General features: G+C 39.9%; 1 protein-coding gene and 1 long non-coding RNA gene across 9 annotated transcripts in view; both read left to right on the forward strand.

Annotated features, from left to right (window-relative positions):
• Nucleotides 1–18,271, forward strand: part of LOC133391686 (protein lozenge-like) — a 337,731-nt gene that overhangs the window by 200,571 nt on the left and 118,889 nt on the right. For all 8 annotated transcript variants that reach the window (XM_061647406.1, XM_061647384.1, XM_061647380.1 and 5 more), the window contains one exon: nt 367–564. In XM_061647406.1, coding sequence (XP_061503390.1) covers nt 367–564 — 198 coding nt within the window. The remainder of the gene's footprint in view (nt 1–366; nt 565–18,271) is intronic.
• Nucleotides 6,706–12,168, forward strand: LOC133391696 (uncharacterized). The gene is made up of 3 exons (XR_009765159.1): nt 6,706–9,282; nt 9,390–9,480; nt 9,546–12,168. It is a non-coding gene; the product is annotated as an uncharacterized LOC133391696 (long non-coding RNA).

Here is an 18,271-nt window from a genome sequence, read left to right on the forward strand (position 1 = left end):
CACAATGGTTTTCAAACATCCGAGTGCTTATCAGACGCGTAATCGATAATGATACAGACGAAATTATACGGAAAACTGACTAGCTACAGTATAAGTAAAGCGAAGCTCACAAGTTTATGTTGACTGAAGCGAGAATTACTAAAAATGGGGCAGCACTGGATAGGAAATCCCTACCAGTAGGTGTGCAGAGGATCGGTTACACGAATTAAATGTTGTATCAAGAAAGATGATGAAGATGGTCAGTTTGATCTTTATACAAATGCAATAATAATGCTGAGTTTTAATTTATTGATCCTATCAAATCTTAACATCGTTTATTTATAAAGTACTGTCTTTTTTATAAATATGTTATATTTTATTTCATAGATATGACCCAATTCGGTCTAAGCTCCACTAACTCTCACTGGAGCTACAGCTCAACTGGTCCATACTCACCGTATCTCACTTCGTGCACAACTCCAACTGCTTCCCAGTTTAACAATCCGTCGCTTGGGTTTACGTGTAGCTCGGGTGAACAGGCTGGTGGACAGGATTTTTCCGCTTCAGCGCGTGACTGCGTTACAAGTAAGTACCTTATATTAATAAGTGTTGTATGTGCGCTACTCGTATTTCTGTTAAAATATCTGAGCTCTTCTACAGCAATGTTCAGCTAATTTGGCTACGTGATCCAACATGAGCCTATAGATGCTATTTACAACATTTTTTTTTATTCCGTGAAAGCAACTTATTCTTTTGTTTGTTGATTGAACATTCGTTTGTTGAACATTTCTGAACCAAAGCGGTATTACTTTATACACACATGTAAAGAGTTTGAAAATGATGTTTGTCTCAATTGCTTTTCAATTTCAAATTTACATTCAACATTCATAATCTATGCTTAGATTTGAAAAGGTTCATCAAAGAAACAAGAAGCGCATGTTTGCTAGTATGCAAAAGATGTAAAAATATATGTATATATAACACCTACAAAATGTATTTAATTTTACCTCGGTTTATTCAGAAAAAAATATGTACATATATATATGCACATATGTAGAAAACTATGGACGATGAAAAATTCCAAAATTTTTCAGACAAGTGTAAAAACCAAATGAAGTAGTGTATGTCATCTCCAAAAATGTTATACATACAGCATTGTCTTTACGGGTTTTACAGCTGTTTTTTTTCTTAGGATTTTAAGTGAGTTCTATACTTAAATTTTGTCTCTGGATTCAATGAGTTTTTATAAAACTATTTTACGAGGTTTCCCTTGATTTATTGGTTCATTCCCATTTCATTGTCTCTTTAGACAATTTGTTGGGTGCTTCCCACAATTTTTTGGCTCACTTGCATTGATATCCAATCGGACGATACCAAAAAATTATAGGAACCGATCAATAAAATGTGAAAAACTCTGTGAATTCGTTCTACATTTGTTGGCCACCAACAATTTTATATTAAACAATTGAAACAAATTTTAGTAGCAGAATATGAATCATAGTAAGTAAGTAAGTAAGTAATTTATTGATTTGTTTTGTAACAGTATTCCACGAATTATACATTGGTTCCGATCGATTGACCTCTACTCAATAACCTGATTGTTATAACGCTTTGCGTATTTGGAATGAACATCTTTACCTGAATTGAAGTAGATCGGGAAAAATTTAAAAAAAAACCCTCTGATTGTTTTACCTTAAGATAATCCTACGTACTAGTCCTTACTCCTTTTTTTACATCTACATTATAATCTAGCTATTTACAATTGTGCCTTCACTGGCATTACAATACTTATGTGTTACGAACAAAATTTATAACTAGTTCAAAACCAGTAATTCTATGTATATCAAATGTACTATGCCATGGGGGAAGGTTTAGGACTCTTTTCAAGAACTTATTCTGAAATACTTGTAACTTATTTATATGAACTTTTGCACAATTTGCCCATACTTTAGATGAGTAAAGAATTGTTGGCCTAATTACGGTTTTATAAAGTAACAGTTTGTTTTTAAGTTCAATTTAGTATTCATGTTTATGAAGCTATACAAAATTTTTATAAGTCTTGATCCACTTATAACTTTTTCCTCTATATGTTACCTGAAGGTGAGCCTTTTATCCAAAAACAATCCCAAATACTTTACATTATCTTTCGAAGCATTATCCCAGTCACTTTTTTTTAGATTACGATCCGGTAATTTATATGCGCTAGTGCAACGTGTAAAAAATATGGCCTCAGATTTTTCCTCGTTGATTTTTAATTTCCAAGTTTTACAAAATGTCACATATTTTTTAATCCCATTGTTGAGGTTTTTAATAATAGATTTTGGATTGGAATCCGAACTACTCATAGCAAAGTCATCTGCAAAACAATATTTTTTTACCGATTTTGTTTTAGGTAAGTCGCTTGTAAATATGTTGAAAAGAACGGGTGACAGCACGCTGCCTTGGGGTAAACCGGCAGGTGGGTGAATGTCATTTGATTTCGAAGAGGTTATTTTCACGAAACAGCTTCTATTGGATAAAAATGACTGGATCAGTTCAATGATGTTCGGAGAAAAATTGAAAGAAATTAGTTTGTACAAAAGCCCTTGGTGCCATACCGTATCAAACGCTTTTTCTAGATCTAGCATCACAAAACCAGTGGATTTTTTAATATTTCGCTGTGTTTTGATGTTTGTGGTTAATCTATCAATTTGTTTAGTAGTTGAATGCCCTGGTTGAAAACCGTATTGGTAAGAAGGTATGATGGTGTGTTGATTGAGATGCTTAATAATTTTTTTGTGTAATTTTTTTTCAAAAATTTTACCCAAACAACTGAGTAAACTTATTGGTCTATAGCTTTTAGGGTCTTTATGGTCTTTTTTGGGTTTTGGAATTGGGATGACTTTTCCAATTTTCCATTAAAGAGGAAAATAGTGGATTTTGGTACAAGCGTTTAAAATAAACGCTAAATATAAGATGGCTTTTTTAGGCAACTGTTTTAGGGAATGGTTATTGATTTGATCTGGCCCTTGAGATTTTTTTGATCTCAACTTATAAATGATGTTTGTAATGTGTTTTGGTTTAATAAAGTTAATGGGATCGAAGTTGTTGCTGGGTTGTGCTTGATGGTAGGAAAATAATCTACTATTTGTCTCTTGGATGTGATGTTCAATTGAGCTCTGATTTGGAAACGTTGTTCTGTAAGCTTTTTCAAAATGGTCTCTCAGAATTTTATATTTTTCATTATTTGTAATATAACACTTTCCATTAGCTTTTAAGGGAGGAATAAATGCAGAATTACCTTTTATAATTCTAACAAATTTCCATAGTCTATATTTGCTTGGGTCGTTATTAATTTTTTCAAGGTTGCCTGTCCAATTCTGATTTCGTAAGTTTTTTATATCTAATACTATTTCTTTTTTTAATGTGTTATACGTTTTTTTAAGTATAGTGTTATTTCTATCTTTCTGCCATTGCTTCCTTGTTATATTTCGATGTTTAATTTTTTGAAGTATATTAAGGGATAGAATTATTTTAAATTTATCTGGTATTATGAATGGGACAGACTTAGTGTGGGCGTAGTTAATTAATTTTGAGACATATTTTATCATTTGATCTATTTGGTTTGATGTGTTCATATTTTGGAGATTTAGATTATTTGTATTGAGGCGATTATTTAAAATTTCTTTGAATAAAGTCCAGTTTGCTTCTGAGTAGTTCGATATTCCAGAAATATGTTTGTTTTGTATCAGGCCAATATTATATTCAACATAAACAGGTAAGTGATCTGAGGTAAATTTTTGTATGGTAAGAATATTGCAAATTTTTTCGGGTTTGTTAGTAAATAGTAGATCTATGGTTGAGGGGAGACGGATTGGGTCATTTGGATAATGGGTGTGCTCTTCAGGATGAACAATAGAAAATTTTCCTCTTTGGTTTTCCTCGGAAAGGGTTTTCCCATCTGATTTGCTTTGCTACAGTTCCAGAAACGGTGACGTGCGTTAAAATCACCACAGTTAATAAATTGATTTGATATTTTGCTTAGTTTTGTGTTGTCCTTCCTGAAACTACTGTGATCATTGTTTGAACCTGGATTATAGATGGAAATAATGGTCACTTTATTGTTTTGGGTCTTGATGCTAATTCCTATTGCTTCAAGTACTTTTAATTTGTAGTCACTATTTACTTCGTGGTTGATAGCTTTAGATATTACTAAAGCTACTCCACCTTTTTCTCCCTGAGTTCTGTCTAGTCTGTAAGTATGATAATTGGGATGCGAAAAACGAGTACCATTCTTAAGAAATGTCTCACGTAGGGCTGCGATGTATATATCTTTTTTCAAAAGGTAGTTAAAAAATTCGTCTTTTTTGTTTGAAATACCGTTGGCATTCCAGTGAATGATTTTAAGTACATTATTTGAGGTTAGGAAAACAATATTTTGCTGATATTTGAACAATAACTGCGATTAGGTCTTGTTTTGAGCTACATTTGCTCAGATTTGAAAATACATCTTTAACGATTTGCCCTATCTCGTTGAGGTCAAAGTCAAGATTATTGTTTGAACGTGTTTGTTGTTGGTGGAACAGTTCAGAGAAATTCACGTGGTTTGAAGGAGTGGAACGTGTTGGTGTGTTGGGGAGACGAGGGAACAATGTCTCGTTGTACGTAAATTCTCTGGAGCGAGAAGGTGTTGGTGTTACCTTTTTAAGCCGTAGCCTAGCTGGGCAGCCGGAGAAATTTTCCGTATGATGTTCACTGCAATTTGCGCACTTCAATTTGGCTGGAGCTATTTTACCGTCTGGACAGGTTGTGGTTTGGCTTAGTGGACACGTTTTGGATGTGTGTTTATTGGCACACTTTACACACACTGGAGGAAGATAACAATTTGCGCTACCATGTCCGTAGCGCTGGCAGTTTGTACACTGCATTGTACCGTATTTGTTAGAGTAGTACTCAAAGTATACTCGGTGATGATCTACTGCTCTAACCTGTTTCAGCTCGCTCAGTGTTATTGACCCTCTAGGGAAGTGTAGGAGATACATACACTGGTCGTCGTAGCATTTTTTCTTGAGTTCGAGTTTTTTGATTACACATGGTGCGATATTGACTTCAGCAAGAACAGTTTTAATATATTCTGTATCTTGTTCGGGTAACCCAAAGATTACCACTTTCGTTGTTTTTTCTTCCGGTAGTTGATGCGTGTAGAAAGAATTATTGTGGCGCTTTAACACGTCCACTACAAGCTTAAAGTCGTTAGATGTGGTAGTGTTAACCACTATACCTTTATATGTGCAGTTAGTTGTGTAGTTCACTACACCAACGGAGGTGATTTTTTTGTGCACATCTCCTACTTGTGTGCCGGTGACTGTGATCGGTGGTATTTTTGATTTCTGTTGTTTTGCCGTTGCCGATGCGGCAATTATCGATGGAGCTTCTTCATCTTCGCTAAGAATGTCGTAATCGTTACTTGTGGTAACGTTTGGTGTCGTGATGTATGAGCACGAAGGCACGGTGTCCCTTGGTGCTGATCCTTTCTTGCTGCAGCCCATGGCTATGGGCCGAGCTAGCCTTTTTAACGCCTTAGCTATTTTGTTGTTGTAGTTGTCTGTTTTACTAGTGTGTGTTCTATATCAGTGATCGCAGATAACGATTAGATGCGTCCGATCTGGTCGGAGACTGACGATGAACTCGAATATGAATCATAACTTACAGGCCTTTTCTATTTTTGCAATCAAGATGTCGCAAATTTGAGTTGAATATACTGCCAATCGCTGTCAGGCCCGTGGCAGAGCTCATCCGATGCGATTTTATCGGACGAGATTTTTATGGGATTTGACAGTTAACGTCGCACGTGCGATTTCGTCATACGATTTTTTTTAAATTATTTATTATTATTATTATTTATTTATCATTTATTTATTTACGTTATCGGGCAATAAGCCTAAATAACAGATACAAATTTTTAATTAGTAAACAACTTAAACATAAATAACACTAGCCCTTTACAACTGACGAAGGTGAGAAACAGGGATATGAAAATCTGCAGATGATTCAAGTCTATTGTAGCTGACACACATTTTAATTAAAGGGTCGTTAGCGCCAAATGAAGAAGATCGAAATGGGATCCTGATTAAAGACCTGCTTCTAAGATCCCTAGTAGGTGCAGAAAAGCTGATCAGTTTTAAAATTTCAGGTGCATCAATAAGCCCATTTAATAATTTATGCATGAAAATACATTGAGCATTATTTCTCCTGTGTTCTAAAGTTTCGAGACCAAATAACTGACACCTGACATGGTTAAACCATTCAAATCATTCAAATTTTCGCAATAGGAGCCGAAATAGCGTTTGACAGAAGCGTCCGATAAAATCAAATCGGATCAGCGTTGCCACTGCCCTCAGCAGTCGTCCGTGTTTTTTCCCTCCATAGCGCTATCTCTTTCTCGCGTGTGGTCAATGCTCGCGAGTTGTTAAGGTGCTTAAAAACCGTTAACAAACATTGCAGCGATGAAATTAAGGCGGATGAAGATAGGCGGAAAGACATGTTGAGGCCCTTGTAAATGGTAGCTGATGACCTGGAGGAGGGTATACTGGCACATAGCTGTTGGGAGATTGAACAGTATACTTAAGTTGCCGACGGGAGGGGGGGGGGTGGCCATGGGACCTTTACGATCATCGGTCACAGGCCCTAAATGTTTTGCCGGCTTGGGGTGGTGGTGCAAATGATTTTCCACCCCCCCCCCCCCCCCCCCCCCACCCCCCAAAAGATGTTCCAGGGACCCCAACGACCATCTATCCGGGGGCCCTTGTCGCTTATACTCAGTACACTTGTAGACAAACGAGATACTGCAGACTAGAGATCTTCAGGGCCCCTAAATCAGCGGAGCCCCAGGTGACCGCCAAGTCCGCCTACCGTTCGATCCGTCGCTGGTTCATGACAGTGTTTTTTTGTTGTTGTGGAGGTGCATCCCTCCCCCTGCCTGCAGCATCGGGCAGGAGACAGTGTGGCAGTATGCAAGTTGCCCGCTGGATAGGAGCGGTCCCGTGGCACCTCATTCCGCACATCTACATGCCCGTCGTGGGTTCTAACCGCGTATGAACCGTCCGCCGTAGCAAAAAGTGACTATCCGGCGACGTGGTACTCAAGTCCTGAAAAGGCCAACATGATCGCGTAGGCCGTAATGACACGAATAATAATAATAAAAAGACCTTTGAATCGCCATCCGTACCGGGGAAGAGTTTGTTTTGACTTTGTTGCTGCCGGGTCTACAGACGTGGCGCGACAAATGCACGGAATACACTCGACCAAAGGACATGAACCTACCGAGCCTTACCCATTCCAAGGCAGTGCCGGTCGCACGGCGTCATGATACCGACCCCAAGCCAACAAGCCGCCAGATTCTGGACGGACAGGTGCAGCACCAAATGCGCACCGTAATAAACAAATCCAGAATTCTCTTTTGTTTGGATTCAATTCAAAATGTTGTTTCCACTTGTGTCCGCTATATGAATTGGAAAGAAATATGCTACACATCACATGCACGTTTGCTTCGATCGTGTGTCTTTTTGAAACCGCCATCAGCAGAGCCGGTCGCAAAAATAGTGGTGCCAATCCAATGGTTGGGTTGTCTCGCAGATAGTGAGATCGAAAATGCATGGACTTTGTAGCCGTATTGGATGAAAATGTACCCATCTGATATATCTACTTATATCTACCCCATTTATATATACTTGCAAAACAAAATTTGCATAAATCCATAAAGCCGAATAATTGCGCTTTTAACTCAGCAAAATCGGACTGTGATCAAAATGCTGAAGTAGAGCAAAACGGAACGTTCAAAAAACTGCTTGCATCAGTTAGGAAAGAACTTTTAGATCAAAGCTTCTAACTCGAAAAGGCCTTAAACAACACAATCAGTGTTGGGTAAAAGAGCACAATTAGGTGTGCTGTGCGCACACGCACGCACATCTCAGTGTACGGTGCACATCTCGCACTGTGCGCGCTCTACGCACTGTGCGCGCACTCCGCGCTGTGCGCGCACTCCGCACTTTTCGCACACTTCGCACAGTGCGCGCACTTTTCGCACACTCCGCACAGTGCGCGCACTTTTCCGCACAGTGGGAGCACAGTCCGGAATTTTCGCACACTTCGCACATTGCGAGCACACTCCGCACTTCGCACAGTGGAAGCTTCACTTGCTTCACTTTATAGGCTACCATATTATAGGAAGTCAGGTGGTGTAATACTGAGCATATTTTGACAAACCGCCTTTTGTCGTACAGGTTCTCAAACCAGGTTGTAAAATACGGGGTTTCTCTAACTAACTCAAGCTTCAACTGTAAGCTTCATTTCCAATTCGTAAAATCTCAATACAATATTGTCAAATGTATGTCGAACGTACACAAAGCAACCAATGACATATCATTAGAGTGAGAGAGAGAGAGAGAGAGAAAGAGAGAGAGAGAGAGAGAAAGAGAGAGAGAGAAAGAGAGAGAGAGAGAGAGAGAGAGAGAGAGAGAGAGAGAGAGAGAGAGAAAGAGAGAGCCCTGTCCCATGTCACCCTTACAAAATTTGACTACCCGCTTGGCAAAGAGTAACTCATTTTGATGCCTCTCGCTACCCCTGGCCTTAGTTTTAAAGGAATCACCCCCTTCCCGCTTGGCAAAGAGTAACTCATTTTGATGCCTCTCGCTACCCCTGGCCTTAGTTTTAAAGGAATCATGCGACACACTCGTACTCCACTACCCCATCCCATGGAAAAACGCTCCCACCATCGAGGTGTTGATCAAAATTTCGCTGTGTGCATGAGACACACACTCACACTCCTCCAGCCCTCCACAGCTGAACGCTCCCAGAATTTTTGCTCTGAGCGTGAGACCCTGAAGCGCAAGAGATGACACTATGTGTAAAGACGATCATAATTCGATATGGTCAAAATGCGTCGATTGTCGTTTCATTTATCTGGTAATGATGTATTCACTTCATCAAAATTTTTAACGTTAACAACTTGGCTGATAACAATAGTTGAAATGTAAATCAGAATAAAATCAATTCATGTAAAGTAAAATAAATTCCATTATACTTTATTTTGACTACATAATCAACACTTGTACATAGTGCCATTTACTTTGTGTTGTTCACTCTCGCGCTGTGTTGTGATCGTTCGAAACTCATCGCCAGAACGAATGCAAATCTCATTTGGGAAGGATCGGTGCCGGTAGATGCAGCGAAAATTATTAAATGATAATAGAAAAGTGGTTAAGTAAATCGTGAAGGATGTCAACGCAGGCGTAAATGCAGTATGTTTTGTTACATGATCTACGGGTAAGTGCATGCATAAGAAGAAGAATCTTCCAAATGATATTAGTGTTCTAACAATCGTACTGCTTTTAATGTTTGTTTATTCTTCTATTATTTTCCATCACACCTAGCTATTTCATTGCCAAAGCTCCTGATAACAGATCAAAGCAGATGGATCGGGCATACAGAGTCGCCATTTAACATTAAATATCTTCTTGATCGGTAAGTTTTAAACAGTACTAGTTTTGTTCACCATTCTAATGCTCGATAAATCTTTCATTCCTCAGGCAAACTCATCAAACAATAAGTATTTCTCTTCCAACAGCACGCGGCATCGGTGGAGCAAGCAGCCAACGATTTGATCGCCAGTTCGCGCCATCAAGAATTGATATTTTGCCAAACAGTACTGTGAATAAAAAACTGCACATTTACTGTCCGAATTTCCTGGAATTTTTTGATCGGTCTACGCTCGCGGGAATGCTGGGTTCGTTGAGGAGAAGGAAAGAAAGGGTGGGAGTGAGGATTAACCAAAAACGCGGCATTGAGAATGAGGGGAGGTGTGCTCAGCGCTCACGCTGGGACACTCACGATGCTTGAAATAAAATGTTAACAAACATCGATTTCAAGCATGCATGTCGCGCGACATTTTGCCAAGCGGGTAGGGCTCCGAGTGCAAATTGTCGTTTTTGCATTAAAACATGCCCTGCTATCGCAAGCCTGCGACGCGAATAGCATTTTTCCCGTGAATCCAGCTGCCTGTTTTATTGGACAATCGCAAAGCGGTGGCCCCGAGTACAAGCACAGACACGTTTCATCTCAGCCAAATTCAAGAGCACACACATCCACATCGATGAGATCGATTCTTGCAAGAAACCTCAACCCACTGAAGCGCCGTTTACCTACATCCTTCACAGTTCATAGTTGTTTTAAAGAGACGCGTGCTTGGTGTCAGTCGATTTTTCCTGATAATTTCTCCGGCTACGGACCGCTGTGTTGATATTGTGTTTCGGGGCCTTTCAATTTTTGTCTGGGTGTGTTGTATGCATGTGGTTGTGTAACGGGTTTTCGATGGTGGTCAAGCGCAGCGTTCTGTGCATTCCATTCTCGCAGCAAATGTCTCCGCGCGGTTTCGGTGTACTCGTGCACCGGCCATCCACACTTGCAAAGAATTATGTTGTTTCTTGCTCTACGCAATGCCTTGGGCCAACAAAAATTGATTACAGCAAAATAGTATTGATTTCAGCGGTGCGCGCGTGTTTCAGCGTTCTGCACTTTTGTCATGCGTAAAAGGGTGGAAAAGAAGAGCGAGGAATGAAGTGCAGCCTCTCTCTCTCTCTCTCTCTCTCTCTCTCTCTCTCTCTCTCTCTCTCTCTCTCTCTCTCTCTCTCTCTCTCTCTCTCTCTCTCTCTTTCACTCTCTATCTCTCTCTCTCTCTCTCTCTCTCTCTCTCTCTCTCTCTCTCTCTCTCTCTCTCTCTCTCTCTCTCTCTAATGATATGTCATTGGTTGCTTTGTGTACGTTCGGCATACATTTGACAATATTGTATTGAGATTTTACGAATTGGAAATGAAGCTTACAGTTGAAGCTTGAGTTAGTTAGAGAAACCCCGTATTTCAGAACCTGTACGACAAAAGGAGGTTTGTCAAAATATGCTCAGTATTACACCACCTGACTTCCTATAATATGGTAGCCTATAAAGTGAAGCAAGTGGAGCTTCCACTGTGCGGAGTGTGCTTGTAATGTGCGAGGTGTGCGAAAATTCCGGACTGTGCTCGCACTGTGCGGAAAAGTGTGCGCTCTGTGCAGAGTGTGCCAAAAGTGCGGAGTGGGCACGCACTGTGCGAAAAGTGCGCGCACAGTGCGGAGTGCGCGCACTGTGTGAAGTGTGCTCGCTTTGTGCGAAGTGTGCTCGCACAGTATAAAGTGTGCTGTAGTGGGCACATTGCGGTGTGATGTGCGCACAGTGCGCACTCGCGCACAATGCCCAACACTAAACACAATATACAAAATGGTGTATGAATTTCCGACAAATATGGCCAAACCTGAATATCAGTGGCGCGTTAAACGGTGGGCGGCTGCCAGGGACCCCGTCATTGTGGATGTTCGACTTCGTATCGATTCTACACTCCTGCATATATTGTACCCCATGCCTTATACACACTCAAGGATTCTAAAAACAAACAAAATATTTCAATATGGATCAACATGATGAGCGCAATCAATTCAGTTCAGTTCATTCGCGAACAATGACTAATCCGTTTGAACGGGCTCGATCTATTGAATTGTATAGGTATAATTTCCATACCAACAGAACACAGATCGAACACAAATAAGCCAGTTCGAACGCGTTCGATGAATTCAGTTGTGAATTCAAGCGAAGAACGCTGCGACACGCGCGCACAGCTCTAATCAATACCTCATCATCGTTGGCGCAACAGAGCGAGAAACCGTCATTTTTTGCTGGTGTGGATGGGGTGTGCACGAGACACCCAAACCCAAAACCACGCAGAGCAACTTGCTGCTAAAATGGAATGCGCAGAACGCTGCGCTTAACTACCACCGAAAACCTGTTACACAACACAAGCATACAACACACCCAAACAAAAATTTAAAGGCCTCGAAACACGATATCAATTAGGCATGGGCAAAACGATTCTTTTCACCGAACACGAACGAACTAGTTCGCTCACCAAAAAGAACCGAACGCGAACGACGATTCTTTCGTTCTTTGTTTCATGGGGTTTTTATTCACAAAAAACGCTCGTTATCTTTTTCATTTACCCACCATAGACACATACTGTAGCCAAAGAAGTACTCATTCTGCGGTTGAAACCAATCATTTAAAAACATTAAACACTCGGCTGTCTGGTCAACACAATCCACCGCAAAACCGACCAAAAACTAGCATGTAAAAAACTAATGTAGTGATATGAAATCTTCTAACTACCCAAAAGAATAATGTGGCTTGAATTTGTGTAGTTACTTGGAGTTTATTTCTTCTATGTTAACTCGGGCAGCGTTTCCTCTTAGATCGGACTTTTGTTAATGATCCTAAACCTCAACTTATCCTTAATTTATACTCACTCGTTCGCGCCAAAATTCCTTAATCCTATTCCTCATTGGCTAATCCTAATTATCGCCTATTTTACTATTTCCTATTTCCTATCTTAAGCTATTCTATTCTATCCTACGTGTAACCTTAATTGTTGATGTATGTGTGTAAATATATATATGCATAATTAAAATCTAACTATGTGTATGTGTGTAAGTGTATATGTGTATAATTTAAACCTAGCTAGCTATAATTATTCTGTGCGCGTTTTGCCTATCTTGCAGGCGCTACACTAATACGAGCAAAAATGTCTCCTGCATATATTGTACCCCATGCCTTATACACACTTAAGGATTCTATTAAAAAAAAACTATTTAAATATGGATCAACATGATGAGCGCAATCAATTCAGTTCAGTTCATTCGCGAACAATGGCTAATCCGTTTGAACGGGCTCGATCTATTGAATTGTATAGGTATAATTTCCATGCCAACAGAACACAGATCGAACACAAATGAGCCAGTTCGAACGCGTTCGATGAATTCAGTTGTGTAGGTACGATTTACACACCAACAGAACACAGATCGAACACTGCTGTACCAATTCGAACGCGTTCCATGAATTCAGTTGTGTAGGTACGATTTACACACCAACAGAACACAGATCGAACACTAACCGATCAGATCGAACGCGTTCGATGAATTCAGTTGTGTAGGTACGATTTACATACCAACAGAACACAGATCGAACACTAACGGCTCAGATCGAACGCGTTCGATGAATTCAGTTGTGTAGGTACGATTTACACACCAACAGAACACAGATCGAACACCAGTTCCAACGCGTTCGATGAATTTCAGTCGTATAGACACGATTTCCACACCAACAGCACACGTATCGAACACTGCTGGACAAATTCGACGGCGTTCGAGGAATTGAGTTGTATGGGTACGATTTCAAAACCAACAGTGTACATTTTGATCTCTGACGACCCGTTCGCACGGTGCGAGAAAGAGCGAGAAAGCAATATGATTTTGCACGTTTCATTACCACATTTATGTGTGCCGTCGAACACTGAACGGAACGTTCGAACGCGTTCGGTGTAGTCAGTTTCTTCCAAAAGTCCTGGTCGTTCTTTTAGTTAAGAACCTCGTTCGTTCGTGCACTTTACCGAACTGTTCGAACGGTGCGATTCTCGTTCATTTTACACATGCCTAATATCAATACACCGGCTCGTAGCCGGTAAAATTAGCAGGAAAAATTGACTAACATCAAACAAGCAACGGTGCTCCAGTGGGTAGAGGTTTCATTCGAGAAACGATTCCATCGATATCGATGTGTGCGCTTTTCAATTGGCTTGGATGAAACGTGCCTGTGCTTGGCTGGGGGGCCCTATACTTGTTTTGCAGATGTGTACCGAAAACAGACAGCTGTTTTCACACGAAAAATGGTATTCACATCTCTAGCCTGAGATCGTGGAGAGTGCTTGCTTTTAACGCAAAACCTTAAATTTTCACGCGGGGCCCTACTCAACTTTTGTGGTCAACTGACAAATAGGGGAAATCAGTAAGGGGTAGTATTCATATGTCCAAAAAGAAACTGGGCCATGTTAATATTAAAATGACGTTTTATCTCTATTTAATATAATGAAATATAAAAAAACCGTTACAACTAGAAGTCAAAACCCAAATGTGGTTTACGGGGCCCAAACGATTATGTGGACTCTTCGATGAAGGGGTCCTGTCGGTAAGGGCCCCTGTCGGTAAGGAGGCCCCGTCGGTAAGGGCCCCCGTCGGTAAGGAGGCCCCGTCAATGAGGGGCCCCGTCCATTTGATGTCTTGGTGTGGATGGTCGGTGCACGAGCTCACCGAAAAAACGCGGAGACACCTGCTGCTAAAATCCAATCCACAGAACACTGAACATCACTCTACGTATAACCACCAAAGAAAAGCCGTTATAACAGACACAAGCACTTATCATACACAGACAAAAATTTAAAGGCCCCTACACAAAATTTCAATACACTGGCTCGTAGCCGGAGAAAATAGCAGGTAAAAATGACACCAAGCACGCGTCGCTTTAAAAAGCTTAGGAAGGTCGTTTGTTCAACGGTGATTCAGTGGGTTGAGGTTTCATGCGAGAAACGATTAAATCAATGTCATTGTGTTCACTCTTGGCTGGGACGAACCGTCCTGTTCTTGTATACGGGGTCCCCGCTACCGCTTTGCGATTGTGTGCCGAAAGCAGACAGCTGTTTCACACGAAAAATGGTATTCACATTCTCTGGCCTGGGATAGTGGATTATGTGTGTCTTTTAATGCAAAAACTAAAATTTTCATTCTTGGCCCTAATTGAACACATCAAGTTTGTGGACCGCAGAGAAGGGAAAATGGGAAAGGTTTCAGTTAAAAGGAAGGGGGGAAGGGTATAAAAATACACAATATGGTTTTTATCGACTATTTAAATTTTTGCGAACACAACAAGACCAAAAACCGTTACAGCTGCATCTACATACAGCCATACACAGCCATAATACGAAGAACAATCTCCATTACCTCGGCCATTTGGGGGCCCCGTTGATGATCCCGTCGATTGAGGGGTCCTTTCCATTTGGTGTTGTCAACCCAATATACCCCCATTTTCCCTCCGGGGGTTATGTTTACAATCAGATTTACTATAACTAGCAGACCTATCAGAAGCATATTTATTTTATTTAACAGAAGCATTTTACTATCAGAAGCAGAAAACATTTGCCTTTTTAACATGTGCAATATTTTTGTTTAACATGTGCACCTTAGTTGGAAGCGCAGAACGCTACGACACATGCCCATAGCTCAAAACAATATCATTTCATCATTGTTGGCCCAAGGCGTTGGATCAAATGCATTGAATGCTACGCACGAGTTGGGTAAAGCGAAAATCCGTTACAAGAAATGCCTCACGCAAACTACATGCACATATGACATTAAAAGGCTCCGAAACCGATCTCAACACAACGGTTCGTAGCCGTAGAAATTAGCAAGAAAAATTAGCTGACACCAAGCACGCTCTTTTTATCTGTTGAGGTTTCATTCAAGAATCAATTCCGATGTCGATGTGTGCGCTCTTTAATTTGGCTTGTGTCTATGTTATCTCGCAAAAACTAAGAACTCGTACCCCGGCTAACCTTTGGGGCCCCAGTCAAAATTGTTGACTGGGCAAAGTGATGGTGGAAAGGCAAGCTGTTGAAGGGTTTGGGTCAAAATTGGAAGAGTCGACGAAAAGGAAATATCGATATGAATGATCGCTTAAAATTTGAACTAAGCTGTCGGCAGCGGTCGGCAAAGTCCTGCCCGCCACAATATGCAGTCAGGCCCGAGAAAATATTTGCCCGATTTTGAAAGATAGGAAGATCCTATTCATTAAAAAGTAACTGAACATATTTTAATATGACAATTCATATCGTTGAACTCTTCCAAATTTGATCACCATAACATGGATTGTCGGACCAATCAATATGGTAAAATTTGAGAAGAAATTAGAAAATAGAAACGAATAATTCCATAGAAACCTGACTGTTGATTTTACGAGAACAATGGTTACACACTATTGCTTTTTAAGGATGCAACGATTTTCTGGGAGTATTTTTGAAGGAACTACGCAATCAATTTGTCTGACCTGGCCTTACTTGTCCGTGGCCTCATAATAGTACTGAACGATTGTACGTTTGTCTCGATAATTTTTCAGCTGTTAAGGTTTTTGTATCATCTTCAGATATATCCTGAAACAAATTTGGTACATGGAAGGAAGGGTACATTGAGAAGCGATATTGCGATTTTCCTTAATTTTTTGGAACTTTTTATGACTTTTGCACACTATGCTGCTGACTCTTAATTGAAGAATCTTTACAATCAATTTTAATAATTTTAAGTTAATAAAACAAATTAGAAACTTGCTTGGAAGATATAATAATTTAAGAAAAACAACAATATAACCAATTGAATTGTTTAATATCATAAAGCAGTTATTTTGTGTATTAACTGTAATAATATAATAATGTATGTGTAAAAATGCATTCTCCTGGCCCTCAGCGCTCGATCATTTAGAAAGCAGCTGATTCAAAACAGTTGTCTCTAACCTGTGGTCCGCGGATCTCTTGAGACAAACATACTGCAATACAGGATATTTCCAGTTACTTTCGAATGAAAATATTGTTTTTCCCGCGTGCAAGAAGTTATCGCTCTGACCGATTGAAAATGAAGTGGCAGTAATTAGAAGCAAGACGGTACTTCAGTATTTATTGTATAGATAAACATCAACGTAAAAGCAAAACATTGTTTTCATGTTATCCTCACGATGACGATTTTAAATCGAAGCTTCCGTACTATGAAATAAGAGCTGGAAACTGTAAAGTAGGAAAGAAAATATCGTTTAGAACCATCGTTCTTGTCAATAAAAGACAAACGTAACTAGCTTAGCGAAAATGATAACTTTCCGACACACAACTCGGAACTAAAAGTGCAAAACATTTAACTTCTTTTGAGTACAAATAAAATCAACTCCGATCATGGCAGGTCAGATTTGTTCGGATTGTCAGGATAGGACTAAGCCCATCCATCATCTATCGACATCTCATTTCAGGAGTTTACTTATGCCCTCCTATCCAAGGTAAGCCTTCTAAACTCCAACGCCCTAAAGGTTTTTATGATCGCCTAGACCTGGTCTAGGGCCTCCAAACTTTTCAGCTCGCGGGCCGCATTGCTTCAAAAATAACTATTTTGAGGGCCATTTGACGCTACCTTTAAATGATGAGTGAACGTTTAAATCTCGTTTTTACAACAAAATATTAACGATACTAATAAAGTTTCGTGTAACTAAAGCTTGATTTTTGTCTAAAAAAAGTAAAAAATACATTTTTATTTGAATAAGTCATAATAACGTAATATTTATATTAAATCTGGCAAATTCATCGTGGGCCTCATTATAAGCTCTTGAGGACCGCATGCGGCCCGTGGGCCGTAGTTTGGAGACCCCTGGCCTAGACGATCAAGTGTCGAAAGTCCGCTTTGAAACAGTATCCACAGTACCCAAAATTTGAATATACCACAAAGCCTTTCTGATATTACTGATTGTTTAGACATTGATATCGATAAAAAATAGGCGAAAAAAAGTATTGAAATTGGGGTGTTTATTGATGCGCACGGTGGCAGTCCATTCTGCTCATGTTCATCTCTGTTTCATAAATTTTTATACAGATGTGAATTGTATTTTGTCGAAACAAGATTGTTGATTTGGTATGCACTTACGGTTACCACGAAATTTCTGCAAGAACAGCAAAGTGGTGTGAAGATTTTTCTCAACAAAAACGTAAATCCCGCAAGCCGAATACGCACCTAAAATTGTATCGGGGTGTCTGTAAGCGGTTATCAAATGTTTGTTCATGACGAGCAAGCGCGCATCGCATTATGTTTTCTTTTGAGGCTCATACTGATGTACATGTCGTTTTGACAGAATAAATAGCTGCATTTTCAGTAATTAGTTTCACTGATATTCAGTGAAACGACAAAACCATGTATTACTCAATAGATTTCAATAAAAATTTAACTGCAGCACACTTAGAAAATTTGCAGTGTATGATTCGTACACCATTTCACCTCCCCCCCTCTCCGTCGATGGATTTGGTGAAGGGGCCCCGTCTACCATAACGCCTAGGGCCTCGGAGAGGCTTTACCCGCCACTGCTGAATATATAGCGGTTCCAGCAGAATTGGAAGAGTTTTTATATCAAACGAACTTTTTTGCGAAAAAAAACCTTAAAGGAGAATCCGAAGAACCATTAATTCAAGTGGTTATGATGAAAATGAAAGGGAAAGCTGCTTCGCTATTTAATAGGATTTACGCAGAAACATGGGTGGAAGTGAAAATTAAACTTGTAAAACTATTTTATGAAAAAGTTAATTTGGAGGAAATTTTTCATGAGGTA

The sequence above is a fragment of the Anopheles gambiae genome, chromosome X (genome assembly GCF_943734735.2).
Source record: "Anopheles gambiae chromosome X, idAnoGambNW_F1_1, whole genome shotgun sequence".
NCBI classification, from domain to species: domain Eukaryota; kingdom Metazoa; phylum Arthropoda; class Insecta; order Diptera; family Culicidae; genus Anopheles; species Anopheles gambiae.